Below are 15506 nucleotides of genomic sequence, written 5' to 3'. Positions count from 1 at the left end.
GTTTTTTTTGGAGGAGAGATAGGCGGCCATGTTAGATTCTGTTTTTTATCTACTATACTAATAAATAGCAATCTTCTTGTTTATATCTTGGTTTTATGTCACACAGACAAAAGAATACAAAGTCATCTAGTATTTTATATTTTCATTTACATTTTTGATCTATTTAAAATTGTTTTGCCAATAAGCAGTAAAACAGGCACGACCACTGCCTATGGCCGTGCAATTTATTCACTGCACAAGGGCACCAGGCTGAGGGTTTAAGTGGGGCTGAAATCTAGTCAGGCTATGGTGCACTGGGAGGGACTGAATCCACTAGATGAAGGGGCCTTTTTCTAACTTGCACAAAGGTGCTGTATAAATTCGTGGTGGCACTGGTGATAGAGTTCAAACCCTAATCCATTGTTTCAACATCAGTTATTGAATAATCCATCATTTCCCATACTGATTTGAAATGCCACCTTTATCCTACTAAATATTCATGCTTCTTGCATCTTTGGTGGGACCAAGGGCCTCATTACGGTCAAAGTTTGCCATATGAAAAAAATTTTTTTAAATATATCTTCCTCACTAGGGAAGTATTAATTTTAGGATCCAGATTGGAAGCAAATTTAGGCATATTAGAAAGAGTTGGTGCAGTTGGAGGAAGAATTCCTCATTTGCTGATGAAACAGAAAAGAAGCATTTCTTTGCTGTCTTTGCTTCAAGACTAGCTGAAACACATCAAGAATTTCATGTCAAAGAGCCTTGTGCTAACCCTCTGAAAAGCTTTCTTATCTACCTTGAGATAATAGCTCATCTAACAGTCACAAGTCCTACCACTATAGGAAAGCTTTTTATTTCCAGATTCAGGTTTGGCGTGAGTTAGAAGACTTTGTCTTGAGTGGAAGGTTTCTTATACAACCATCACAGGAAGATGAAGGCTCTAACCGTGGTAGATTAGTGGATGCACACTTTGGAATGGTGAGGCACTATATATTCCATGGTCTCTTTTCAAACAAAAGTGAAAATTCTGTCTTTTCAGCTGTGCTTTTTTTTTTTCCTTCAGGTTCATTGTTATACTATTCCTGCCTTAGTGAGACAAGAAATAAGAACCACTTGAAGCCTCTGCCAAAAAACAGAGGCTTCCTTCTCCCAAGACAGACAAGCATAAAACATTAGGGTAATGGAAATGCACCCGCTTTGTGGTTTTATGCTTAGGCAAAAAGAAAACTAAGACATTACAGGTTCTAATTGGTCAGGTACTGTTTCCCACACCCCTCCTCCTTACAAAGAAGGGTCGGGGTTGAGGGAATGGGAATAGAGGGAGAGGTGGCAAAACAGTTGCAAGTTCTCTGATAAAGTAGCTTCTTCAGATTCCCCTTCCTTTCGTCAGAGTGGACTTTCAGAAACAAAGCTTTATCAATAGAGCAGTGGTTCGTCAGCTTTGCTGTCAAAGTTGCTCAAGAATTCACTAGATGGTAGCTAAGCCTATGTTAAGAAAGAATCTAAATTTGCTGTCTAGCCTCAGAGTAATGACTTTACGTGTTAAAGCGGCGGATTGAGAAATGAGGAGAGTGGAGAGACAGAAGGGTTCAATTACATAAAAGATACAGATATATAATTTTACAGTATCAGTTGTACCAGAAGCAAATATGAAAATGTCTGAAAGAAAGTCGTATTTTGGTTAAGAGCAAAAATTTCTAAGTTGGTTATCTTTCAGATCCAAATCATGTTTCAGTGCTTCAATTATACATGCTTAAATATTTTTAGTTGAGATATACTTAGAATTTTCTGCTTTTCAGCAATCTTAGAGCAGTAACAGTGATCAACTAGAGTAAAAAAAATAAATAAAATATATCAGGCACCAGCATGGAGGCACATTTGATAATTTTGATATTTAGATATGAAATAAGATAATTTTCATTGCCCTCTTCTACCAATTTTATTCCTTATCCCCAAGGCCAGGTGTACTTCATGCTTCCATTTGGGGGTCCAATACTTCATCTAGACCTATTCTCTCCTGAATTATTCCATGCTTCAAAGTTATCTTTTTATTCTGATCGTCTGTCTCTTCAAATCTTCGAAACAACAAAAATCCCTTCTATTCCATCATTAATCTTTGCCCCTACCAAGTCATTCTGCATGTAATAGAATGGTGATTATCTCATTTCTGAAATGTTGCTAAACCCCATTCAAAATCTTTTCTTTTCCTTTCTAACAGACACAGTCCTAATCAAGAGACTCAGTAGCAGCGGCACCACTAGATTATACAAATAGACCAAGGGGCTTGGTAGATAAAAAAAATGAAAACATTAAAATATAATGAAAACACAGACAATTTTGCCACTTGAAATTTAAGAAAATTTGGCCTTGTGTAAATCATTTTATCTACTTTTCAATCTAGACCACTTAGTGGAAGGTCAGAACACCTAAAGGAATGGTTGGCTATTCTCTCTTATTACAATCCTATCATAACAGTTCCAAGTCTAGGGTATATCAATTTCCATGGTAAAATAGCTCCTGCCTGCAAAATCAAGCCATTTATTATCTTAGTTGGAAAAAAGCAGATGAGATGTTAGAAGCACAAATTTAACAAATACTATTTTATTATTTACAAAATACATAGTTATCATAAGGGTACATGTCACAAATTACAAAAGGGAAAAGTACAGGGAAAAGTAGAGACAAACGCGTTAGATGACAACATGGTACCCATTCATATGAAGTACATTTAGAATAAAACGGTTCTTGGTTAAAGTTAGACAAGGCCAAGAGTAGGTACATTGCTGTGTAAAAAATGCCAGTTATCTAAAAATACACCTCTCCCAAAAAGTAGAAAAGTGTTGGTAGTGTATCTAAATGTGTCCTAAATTAATTATAGCATATACAGGTCCAGTGTTCCAAAATACAACCATTGGTTTTAGGCAGGAATCTGTGAGAGGGTTGATTACCTATCTTGCTAGAACAGCTAAGTCCCAGGACTGATTAACTTCCCTACGTTCCATAAAGCTTTGTTCAGGTGACTTTGGAATGTGGTGTCAAACATCCCATTCATTTCTGCTGCAAGTTCCCTCAGAACAGACACTGTGGACTCATCACTGGCATTCAGAATCCGCACAAAGAATTTATTCCACAATTCACCATCTTTTAGCCTAAAAATATATAAAACCATTTCCATCAAGATTAGGTATATAACAGTTAGAATTCTTTCTGTGTTTAACTCAGTGGTACATTTATGCACCAAGATGATTTAAGGTAATACCTAGAACTCTATGGTTAGAGATCATTCAAGTAGTCATTTGAAAGCCCAGGGTGGAACTACGAAAAAAAAAAAAAGACTACTATAGTGGGAAAAGCCATAATACAAGGCATGTAAAGGGAAAGAAAGTCTCTCATCTGAATCTATAAGTTTCCTCTGTGTACTAAGATGTAGCACTTCTCTTCTACAAATAGAACAAAAATGAATTTTGTCTCCTCTCCTCTAATTTTCCCAAAGTCTAGGTCATTAGAAAGACTACAGCTCCCCTCTCCCTCTGCCCAGTGGTTTGGTATCTTCACAATCCTCTGAGAATCCTAAGCTTGACTGAAGTAACTATTGCTTAAATCTAGGATATTTGTATCTTCTTTTTTTGTTTTTTAAATCAGAGAAGCTTCTATTACACTCATCCCTCTGTATTGGCAGGGGATTGGTTCTAGGACTCCCATGGATACCAAACTCTGTGGATGCTCAAGTCCCTTATATAAAATGGCATGGTATTTGCATATAACCTATACACATCCTCCTGGACACTTTAAATCATTTCTAGATTACTTATAATACCTAATACAACGTAAATGTTATGTAAATAGTTGTTATACTGTATTGTTTAGGGAATAAATGACAATAAAAAAAGTCTGTACATGTTCAGTGCAGATGCCAACAACCAAAGGCCCTTGGATCCAACATTAGTTGAATCTGCAGATACAGAACCCGTGGACACAGAGGGCCGACTGTATTTCCTAACAGCAGGGCTCTTAGGAAACTCCAACTGACCCCACTAGTTTCTGTTTCTGTTAGACCCACCTAGGACCGTAACCAACCGGAGATACCTGAATCTGTCCTACATGTGTTACATTATATTTGAAGCCTATTTTTAAAGTACATGTTAGAGACAAGACTCGCCAAATTCTGAATTAAATAAGAGAAAAATACAATTCAATTGTTGGGAAGGGGGAATGAAGAAGAAACAATGTTAAATCTTCGACACTGACTATTATTATTATTTTTAACCAAAGAATGTACCAATAAGTGATAGATTGGTAAACTTATTCTGGGAAGTTATTAACTATGATAAGCTAATGTGGAACTTGGGATATTTAATAAGTTTTATGAGCAGGCTTGAGGGAGTACTAAGGTTCTGAGACCAAGCAGCTCTTAATAAGAGAGCATTTACTTCTTCACCAAGGAGATTCAGTTCTCTGCTTTGGTTTCACCCATTCATTAAATAAATAAGAGCCTAAAATTAGTATATAATTTAGAAATTTAATTCTATTCAAGAGATGTTTATTAACTTTTGATAACAGTAGCTATTAAAAAGGAGTATAAGGCTAACATCAATTGGTTAGAAAATTATTCTCACAAAATGTTTTAATTAACACTTCTAAATTGAGAGGCTTCCATACTACAGTTGCAGTCTGTATGATACATCTAGGTCCAGAATGATGTCCTCAAGTCTGAGTGGTTGGATTCTTAGTTTTAAATAGCAATTCCTTTGTGCTGCACTAGGTGCTCCACTAATACTCTAACAAAACTGGTTAAAATTAATGGAATCATGGCATTTGGACTAAGAAAACTAAGGCTGCCAAAGCAGAGGGAGCACCCAAGAGAAAGAGAAAATTATTTGGACAGGCAAAGACCTTGAAATCACCAATACTTACTCAGAAATATTTTGGCTAAGTTTCCAGAGGGACCCATCCCAGAAGACCTGTAGGTGTTCCTTGAACAAGAGTAAATGTGCTAAATCTGCTATACCAAACAGATCTACCTGAAATCACAAAAAGCACCATCAGCTAAAATAATTCTCTGCTACTCTCACGGCAATTTATTTATGTAGGAAGTTGAAAAGTATTATAGTGCTTAACTAAGTTTATTTTATGACATACATTTTGGTAGATTCTTCTTTACCCTTAGAGTAAAGGGAGAAGCTCCCCAAAGAAGTGATCAGTAGAGCCAACTTTAGGAATTATCCTTAAGAACAAAAGATGAAAAAAGGATCTGGACTGTCAAATTCAAATTTGTAGACCTACTGAATTTGCATGGACTCCAGCTGTGATCTAAAGGTGGTCCACATGACAAGTTCAGGTTCATGCTACATAGGCAATCAGCAAATGCCGTATGTCCAGAGCTGAGTCTGAGGGATTTTTGCATATAATGCTACCATATAAACATTGGTCCTAATGTTCCTTCTATATACATTTCATTTAATCCTCACAACAATTCTGATGTACACAGAGTAGACTGTTATCCTTATTCTACAGAGAAGATCACAGAAAATGACTTATAAAAGACCACATAGATAAGTGGTAGAAATGGCCCTGACACTTAGATTAATGAGTTAGTAATGTGTCTGCACATCTAAGTGTATATTCTTCAGTGTTGTGACATAAAAATGGTACATTTTGCTTGGTTTGGTAATATTTGAAAACTAGGTCATCTATTCTAGGAGAGACAATATATGTAAACACTAGCTTTTGTGGCTTATCTAGATAAGAAAGAGATTAAGAAATCCTCTCCATATTTTATCAGGCTTGTTTTACACTTACCTGGTAGGGAGAAGAACAGTTAGCCAGAATCTTTTGTCCTTCCAGGATCTGTACAGTCCGAAAGCCACTGAGGGTAAAAATGTCTAGCTGCACCCTAAGGTCGACACTGTAGGAAAAGTCCACTATCTTCAAAGCTTGATTGTTCTTATCACCATCATAGGGATCATGGAATCTAAGCTCAGATTTAAGAGAAAGAGTAATAAAAATAGGCCATGAAAGAAGCTGCATAGCTGGTCTTAAAAAAAAAAAAAAGAAAGAAAAAAAAGAGGTACTGCAGGTGTGTCTTAGCTATGCCAACAGCGCCCTCAAGTGGTTAGTTATGAAAATGCACCTGTAAGACCAGTGGCAGTGGCCACCCAAGTGGGGAACGTCAAGATTGGTTTAGTGTCACAAAGTATAGCTAAACCATAGTGCATGGCCACCACAGAACATTTATCAAGTTCCCATACTATATAAAGTAAGTACTGGAAGTAGAGTGCAGGTCTCTGTCTTGTACTGTACATATTAACACTTGCAAAAGCAATGATTTATACACTGACGAGAATTATGATGGAGGAAAGTTAAGCTTTTATAGGTGTCATAGCCTTTCTTGTTTACTATTATAGATTAGGCTTTCCACGTGTCATTCAGATTCCTCCTTCCCAGAGTTTAATTGAAAACAATACAAGGCTGTTTTTTGTAAAGTGCCACCTATACTGTAAACTATCCTGTTTCTATTAAACTAACATCATATTCTATCTTACTCTTATCTGTAATTCCAACCCTTATTTCCTAAAAAACTACTTTATAACACTAATTCTTTTATACTATATATAATATATAATACTTTGTAACACTAATATATTTTCCTTGGGTTTATCTATTCTATGCAATAAAGCTACTCTACAGAGAGACATTGGAACTATTCATGCGAGCGAAAAGAATGGATTATTTTTGTGTGTTCTTTTTGTCTCTCTGCTTTTCTCAGTTAGTTAAATCCCTGATTGGTATCTGTGGCAGGTCCTATATTCCTAAATACAGGATTTGACTAATCCCATCACATACCTCCACAGCACAGAATGATCTATTTTACTTCAAAATTTACAGTTGCTCCCATGTTTCCTTGTCACAGATGCAACTTTTTTTTGGCCATCATAAAACTATAATTCTCTAATATTTTTAAGACTTGGGAGAAGTAGGAAAAATGTTTCTTAGATCAATAAAAAGAAGCAGGAAGTTCTCCTAGCTCTCTAATCGGCCACTCACTGTTACCATGGGCAAGACATTCCACTTTTTTGGATCTCATTTTCCTCATAAAAAATATGTAGAAACTGCACTACATGATTTAAAAAGACTCTTTCAATTCCTTGTGAATCTATATGAAATTTCCTATCAAATTTGATAAGTTGTGTCAAAATAAAAGGCAATGTCCCTTTAACACTATGTGGCTTCCTGGAGTCCTCTGGTGACTGAGAGAAGGGATATCTGAACACATAGTGTACAAATGCCCAATCCTAAAAAGGATTAGAAAATTCCTTTGCTTCCCATTTCCATAGCCCTGAGAATTCTAATACTATCCTCTGAACTTTCAGTGTTGTGAAATAGGATAAAAATAAAACTATACCAGGGTTCTCACATTTGGAAACACATGGGGAGATTTTTGGTGGTCATAATGGTTGGGAGAATATAACCTGTACTTAACTGTGTGGGGGAGAGTTATGGGGTAATAGAGATATAAAACATTCTGAAATGCTTGGCACAGACCCACACAAAGAATTGTCTCATCCAAAATACCTATGGTGTCCTGGACGAGAAATGCTGCTATATTATGCCCAGGGAAGCCTTTAGGACTCTGCTATCTTAGGAAAGAAGGTGGGACGCTCTAGTTCTTTTGGTGATAATCACAGAAATACACTGAAGGTTCTTTTACTTTGTAGGCTAACTATGATTTAGAGTCTAATTCAGTCTCTTCCTATAGATTATCCAGTCAGGAGAAATGTAAAGAATGATTCCAGCTTTAGTGTACACCAATGACCTCAGAGAGAAAGTTAACTGCTTACCCAAGACACCGGGTTGGGGCAGACAAAGCATCTTTAAACCAGGCTGCTTTGCTGAAATACCATGAGACCAATGATCCCTAAAAGGGTGTGTTAGTCCTCTAGTCCTTTTCATAAAACAAAAATCGTGGACCATCTTTGCCTTGTTCATGCCTTAATGTTTTCTATATCGTCTCAGTTCTTGAATTTGGGCTTCATTTCTTACTTCCTGCTCTGAGCTCACCCCTTGAACCTGATGGCTAAACTAAGTTTAATCTGAACACTAACCCCCTTTTCTTGGCATAGTTTGCATTTGCACTCTGGTTTTACCCACTTCTCTTGGCAATTACCTCAATTTGGACTGACTTAAGCTTTGGTCTTTGAAACTGAGCATTGCCTTGGCTTTGCTAACATCCTTGCTTCATCTGGCCCCACTCAAAGAAAGACTGGACAATCTACTTTCCATTCCCTCAAATATTCATATATTATATCTCTTCTTGGGCCGGCCCCGTGGCTTAGCGGTTAAGTGCGCACGCTCTGCTGCTGGCGGCCTGGGTTCGGATCCCGGGCGCGCACCGACGCACCACTTCTCTGGCCATGCTGAGGCCGAGTCCCACATACAGCAACTAGAAGGATGTGCAGCTATGACATACAACTGTCTGCTGGGGCTTTGGGGGAAAAATAAATAAATAAATAAAATTATATCTCTTCTTGACAGGAATCATCACAATACTCAGAGCGGTTAATTATTTTTTCTGAATTAATGTATTTCCTCAAAGTACTTTTCTTTTCTTTGAATTCTTTTAAACTATTCCCAATGATTACTGACTCTAAGGCACCAAATATTCTCTTAAGATATTGTGTTCATCAATATGGCATTTATCAAAAGGCAAAAGAAAATAGTAATTATCCATGTTTTAAGAGAAAGCTAACAGAATTATAAGAGAATGAAAAGGACCAACCTGTTTCTAAGAATCAGACTCCTTGGACTCAAGTCACCATGGACTATTTCTGCTTTGTGTAGTTTCTCCACTATTGTCAAAAGGTTATAAATAATCAACACTGTTATTTCGTGGGTAATAAATTCACTGTGTTGAAGAAGATCCTGGAAATAGAAGGACAGAAACTCACTATTTCTTAAGTCGGGGTGACTGTACTTTATACTCAATACCTTGGTAACTGCTGCTTTGTACTCTTCCTTGTTCTCTACTAGAAATGTGGGCTCCTCTGTAGGTTGGGTCTTTGGCCCAGCTTTAACGACACTGCTCTCCTACAAGATTGTTTGTAAGGGTTAATGAAGTAATGGATGAAGAGAATCAAGGATGAGCTTGGCCCATAATAGGTATTCTATAAATGGTACTTTTAAAATATCCTCATTCCAACCATTTCAGAGAATTCATATCATCATCAAAATAAGCAACAAAACTTTCTTAAGAACATTCCAAAGAATAAAATGATATATTATGTTTGGGTTCTAAAAATAATCCAGTGGCGGAGAGTATAGGTAAGACAAGAGGGGCAAAAATAGACCTCTGGTTTCCCTTTCTTATGTAAGGAGCTTGGAAGTTGCCATTCTATCCTAACAAGTAAAAAGCTAACAGACTGAAAAATCAACAATTCTTCTAGGATCTGTAAGCATACAGATCCCCACACTTTTGTGAGTTTTATCTCTAGGAGCTAGACCAGGTTCTCACAGTAAATATTGAAGAAAAATTCCCCTCATGCTTCTGGCAGGGAAAGTGGAGAAGGAACCATTTTGAAATAGGCCAGAGCACTCTGTTCTTCTTAACAAGCCCTGCCCTCTGGAGAATTAGTTAACCAAAGCCTAACCTGCTGGGGTACTATCAGAGCCTACCTGACCCGGGGAAGGAAAACACCCAACTCTAGCCCACTCTAGCCATCCTGTCCTACCTAAGGCGGGAGAAAAAAACTGAGAAACACTTGTGAAGTTCACAGTCCAGAGGCATACACTCACTATAAAAGAATATGTCATAGGACTATACAATGCTTTCCCCCCCCATCATACCTTATCACCACATTACTAAAGGCCTATGTCCAACAGTTCCTTTTACCCAGTAGAACACTATGTCTGGTTATCAAGAAAAAAATTACGAGACATACTAAAAGGCAAAAACCACAATTTGAAGAGACAGAGCATCAGAACCAGACATGGCAGGGATGTTGCAATTATCAGACCAGAATTTAAAACAAGAGGGGCCATGAGCTGATGATCATAGTTAGATGACTAGGTCATTGCACAATTGTCTACTTTTGTGTATGTTTGAAAATTGACATAATAAAAAGTGAAAAAAAAATACCAAAGAGGATCTTGGTCAAAATAACTTGGGAAAAGAAAATGATCAATGCTTTTAATTGAAAATTTAATCGGTCTATTTCTAGAATATTAACAGGAATTTTGTACTAAATTCCTTTGCTAAATGAAGCACAAACCTCTCTACTTGAGGACTTTAAATTATATGTTTTTGTATTATTGCAAACCTGAAGGGTGAAGCAGTTTATATATTGGTGCCAAACAATACAGCCATCTTGGTATTGATAACAGCTGCACAAATGATCATACTCCTCATTTAAACGTTCCTTTAACTTGAGGTTGATATAAAAGTCCCACGGGACAGGCTGAGAAGATGCCTGTAAGAAATTATATTTTAAAAGTAAGAGCAATTAGAATCTATGGTTATGGTTGGCAAATTGAAAACATTCTCTCTAGTCCTTCCAATATCCCAACAGAAAAAATAATAAAGGGCTGTTTTAAAAGGCATAAATCTATAATAAAGGACACAGCATCAACAAATTCTGGGAGCTGGAAAGAAAACAATAAGAGGTAACTACTTAGCAGACCTAAGGAAAGATGATTCTATCAGTGCAGAAAACTGAGTAACCAAATTTATATTATAAGACTATCTCCCTATAGTATAAAACTGGTGGCACCAATTACCTATAGCAGTAAGGGTGAAGGTGGAGCTGACACAGGAGTGGTCAACTCTGTTAAAGAGGAAGTTAGACCCCGGATTTCCCCTCCTGCTCCTGTAGCCCAGCCTAGCAACTGCCTCTCCTCCATTCCAGAAGACCAGAAGTTTATTCCTAGAGACTATAAAACAGAAGGGCTCTGGACTAGAGGATACCAGGCACTGTTGAGGGTGGGAATACCATATAGAAAAGAGGAAAAAGTTTATATTTCAAACGTTATGATGCACTTTCCTGCCATTCCACTCTCCAGACTAATTTCCCCAACTCAGCTTTCAGGAAGCTAGCAGCCGGGATTATATGCTCCAGGCAGGAAATTAGAAGTTTCTACTGAGGGATCTGATCAGCTCAAGAAAAAAGAACTCAAGACTGGGGGTTTTCCAGTAAAATGGCCAAGTGAGATCATCCTACAGTGAGGCCCACAGCTATCAAAGTCCCTCCATATACACAGAGCTTTCAATTAGCTTTTAGAGTCCCATGCTTAAATACAAATAGAGAGCCAAAGACTTAAAGAAAGCCTCTAATATGAAAGAGACATCAAAACAGACAACAGGAAAGCGATGATGCAGGGAGAAAAAAATTTAAAGCATCACTAATATACTTAGAGATATAAGGAATATTCCATCTTTGAAATGAAGAACAGAATGCTACAAAGAAGAAAACTCTGAGAATAAAAAAGAGCTGCTGCAAATTAAATACATGAGAAAAGAAATGGAAAACCCAATAAAAAGAGTGAAAATAAAGTTGACAAAACATTCTAGAAAGTAAAACAAAAAGACAATGAGATAGCAACTAGGAGAAAAAAGATAAGATTTTTAAAGGGTCTGTCCAGGAGATCCTGTATCCTAATAAAAGCAATTCTAGAATGAGAGAACAGAGAGGACTGAGGGGAAGAATAATTTATGGTTTGAAGAAAATTTCTCAGAAGTGAAGGAATTTCCAGATTGAAATGACCATCAAGTGCCCAGCATATGAGCAACAGACTTTTACCAAAGCATGTAATTGCGAAATTTCAGAATACTGGGGACAAACATAAGATCCTAAAAGGATCCAGAAAGAGGGAAAAATAGTCTCACACAAAGAATGGCAAAAGACTTTAAAAGCAAAAAGAAGCCAAAAGATGGGGGCTGGCCTGGTGGTGCAGTGGTTAAGTTCCGCTTTGGTGGCCTGGGGTTTGTAGGTTCAGATCCCGGGCACGGACCTACACACCACTTATCAAGCCATGCTGTGGCAGGTGTCCCACATGTACAGTATAGGAAGATTGGGCACAGATCTTCCTCTGTGCCAGGGCCAGATCTTCCTCAGCAAAAAAGAGGAGGATTGACAACAGATGTTAGCTCAGGGCTAATCTTCCTCACCAAAAAAAAAAAAGCTGAAAGATAATGGAGCTCATCTTCAAAATTCTAAGATAAAGAGTTTTGAACCTAGAATTCTAATATCCAGCCAAACTACCGATCAAGATGCGGAATAAGGAATTTTCCGACAAGCAAGTATTCAAACAATTTACATCCCATGCATCCTTTCTCAGGAAGCTACTATAATATGAGGACTTAAACCAAAAAAGAAGAAAAAATGGGATCCAATATCACTGGGCATCCAATATAAGAAAGAGGTAATGTGAATCCCAAGGATGATGGTGAATGGAAATTTCAAGGTTATGTGCATGTGTGTGAAGCCTAGAGTGTAATTTGTCCAGATTGGAGCAGGCTAGAAAATTTCAGGAGAGATTTCCTCAAAAAGATAAAATTGATAATACGTTTGGACATATTAAGAGATTTATACAATAGCCTCTCATTTTTGATATCTTATCCTGGCATATAATGGTGAGTGATTTCTTGATTCCTCACTGACTTTCCTATAAGGAAGCTTATAGACTATTAGAAGGATTTGATGGTACCATGGGGCCACAGTTATTGCTTCAACTCATATTATTTACAAGATAACTGAAATGACAAAGAATCAGTCCTACCTTTATTATGGTTAATTCTGCAGAGTTTCCTTGTGTCACCCTGAATAATTTGTAATCTTCACAAATTACGTATTCTTGTTTAATGCAATAATCCTCATTACCTGTTGAGAAGGTTTGATTCCATTTAAAAATCACTGTGAATATGTATAGCCCCCTGGTTTTTACTACCTGGTTTAGAAGCTAAAGGCACTTCATATTTGCCAGTTAGTAGCATCTAGAATACTTCTCAAATTCATTTGTTAAAAACTTGAAGAGAGGAAGACAGAATTCCTATTGTTACTGGGACATGAACTTCAATGTGTCAACTTCTATAATGCTGTTTCTTACAATCTAGAAATATTTATTGTGCTCAAGCATCAAGCTCAAGTACAAAAAAGTGATTATTTGTACACTGTCACACAGACAAGGGCATGCATTCAGTGATACTTACCTAATTCAATTTCCTTCTCTATTTCCAGCTTAGGCATTGGACTATCTTCTACAAAAAACTCTGCAGAGGCACTCAGCTCTGGTAGGGATTTTAGCAGTTGCCCGCGATACTGTGAACACCAGGGTAACTGAGTAGGGTTGTCTAGGGGGGGAAAAAAGTTGAAAAAAAAATCACCCAAAAAGTCTAAAATAGGTATTATGACAGAGGAGAGGGAAAAAAACAAGATTGCACAATTGACACTGTTAACCTAATAACACTCATCTATCTAAGGTCTGTATGATACTGTGTTCAGTTAATATTAATTTATTCCAGAAATTTCACAATTTATGGCAACTTTTCTAGAGAAGAAAAACATACAGCTCAGTTTGCTGAGATAAGTGTTCACTAGACATGGATGTAGATGTTTGCTTACAAATGGCAAATCTGAACCCACCTGCAGTCTCAGTAGTAAGCTCCAGTTTCTCAGGAATTTGAAGACATTTGATGGAGGAGGTGCTTGTAACTGAGGCAGAAGATCCAGAGAACCCAGAGGAGTGTGTGGCTTCACGGCTGTCTTCAATAATGGGGCTGAAAGAATCACAAATGAGTCAATCCTCATAGGGATAATATATATTCACTTATCTTTTTTATAATTTTATTTGATATCCAATAGTCTCATTTTTAAAGTCCATTATTTTCCTGAAACAGAAATAGATTCATAATCAGAATCTAGGTAACTTTGTCTATCCTGGTTGACAAGCAATGACTAGCATTAAATTTCTGAATTTATGATTTACCCAATCTATAGTAAATGCCTATTCTACATCTCTTCTAAACTGTTCAGAAACATTGACTAAGACATTTTCTTCCTGTTTATCCTTTCTCTGGACTTGTTACTACTCTTCAATAAGAAAAGGTCAAGAAAGAAAAGGGAAACCCACAGCACTCAAGGTGAATACATGCTATCAAATGTGATAACAAGTTTGTTGGGGGAAAAAGTCTGAAAATGCAGTTTTAAAAGCACAAATTGGCAATTAAAGAATATTCCTAAAACTGGAATTAGTTTGTTTAAATTAGCTGACTTTTAACTATGGAGAGATCACAAGGCTTAGTCCCCAGCTTTCTATGCCATTCCCTCATATCTATTCTTTATTCATTTCTACCTCTCTATCAAAAGATACTTAAAAAAAATACATCTCCAGTTGCCTATTTGAAATTAGTATCAAGCTATTCTGCCATTATTTTAAACTCAATATTAAAGGAAAAATAAATGCCTCCTTTCTCCCAATCAGGTACACTTTGCTGTTTCCTCAAAGATACCATAATCCTCCTGGGCCTCTTAGTCTCATAACTATCAAAATTTACTTCTTCTAACCCTAACCCTCAATTCCAATCAATTATTAAATCCCACTGACACTTTATCTGGGGGAGGCCTACTGTCATGTAAAGCACTTAGCACAGTACCCGGCAGGTAGTAAGAGCTTGATAATTTATCACCATAACTGACAAACACATACAGAATAAGAGAGCACTCGGTCTGGTTTGTGCAACCTATAATCACCAATCACCTCAGCTTCTTGATGCTGAGAGTTGGACTGTATGTAGTGCCACAAGCAGTCTGCTGGTCCTCAGAGGTCTTCACATCTAGGTCCTCTTCCTGCAACAGTCTCTCAGGGTCAGAAGGGAGATCCTTCAAGGATATTATCTCATGAAAAGGAGTGGATACAAAATGAGCTGCTCTAGCGAAGTCACAAGTGTCTTCTGGGTTGGGACAAATAGTTACATTCCTGAAACCTGTGATAATGGCATCCTCACTCAAGGGCTCAATTCCTGTAAATTCATCCTGAAATAAAAACCACATAAAGTTTGGCTGCAACATTTCAATGAGCATATGAATGGCCTATCTTCTTTACTTTGAGAGACACACATTAGATAAGTAATTCTCAATACAGGGTACAGAAGTAGTTTATCAGAATCTGTAGGGAAAGACAATTTTAAAAAATACATCATAAAATCTGAGGAGAAAGGTTTTGTATCATGAAAACAGCAAACTATATTTCATCAAAAAATACACTGTGAGGATTCTCCACACAAAGGAGAAATACTGGACAATGGTTTTTTCCCAACCATTTTCACCTACGAACTAGAGGACTAATACTATTTTTCTTCTGGTTTTGGTCTAGAAAATGTTCTAATAATCTGCTATCCTCCTAGCTTTTAAGTCTTCTTCTTCTACGCCAAATACTTATTTTTTATTTTATTTCTTAAAGATAATTCATGGGGCCAGCCCAGGGGCGTAATGGTTAAGTTCACACGTTCCGCTTCGGCGGCCTGGGGTTCGCCAGTT

At 37.2% G+C, this 15506-nt stretch overlaps 1 protein-coding gene across 1 annotated transcript in view; it reads right to left on the bottom strand.

Annotated features, from left to right (window-relative positions):
• Positions 1-1050: 1050 nt before the first annotated feature.
• The window catches only part of BUB1B (BUB1 mitotic checkpoint serine/threonine kinase B), a 52348-nt gene continuing 37892 nt past the window's right edge, over positions 1051-15506 (bottom strand). The window contains exons 15-23 of the mRNA XM_058541215.1: positions 14728-15002; positions 13614-13747; positions 13181-13321; positions 12751-12851; positions 10296-10445; positions 8759-8901; positions 5782-5953; positions 4897-5003; positions 1051-3131 (exon numbers count right to left, since the gene is read on the bottom strand). Coding sequence (XP_058397198.1) covers positions 2948-3131; positions 4897-5003; positions 5782-5953; positions 8759-8901; positions 10296-10445; positions 12751-12851; positions 13181-13321; positions 13614-13747; positions 14728-15002 — 1407 coding nt within the window. The 3' untranslated portion in view covers positions 1051-2947. The remainder of the gene's footprint in view (positions 3132-4896; positions 5004-5781; positions 5954-8758; positions 8902-10295; positions 10446-12750; positions 12852-13180; positions 13322-13613; positions 13748-14727; positions 15003-15506) is intronic.

The sequence above is a fragment of the Diceros bicornis genome, chromosome 5 (assembly GCF_020826845.1).
Source record: "Diceros bicornis minor isolate mBicDic1 chromosome 5, mDicBic1.mat.cur, whole genome shotgun sequence".
NCBI lineage: Eukaryota > Metazoa > Chordata > Mammalia > Perissodactyla > Rhinocerotidae > Diceros > Diceros bicornis.
This window is presented reverse-complemented; position numbering and strand designations above follow the sequence as displayed.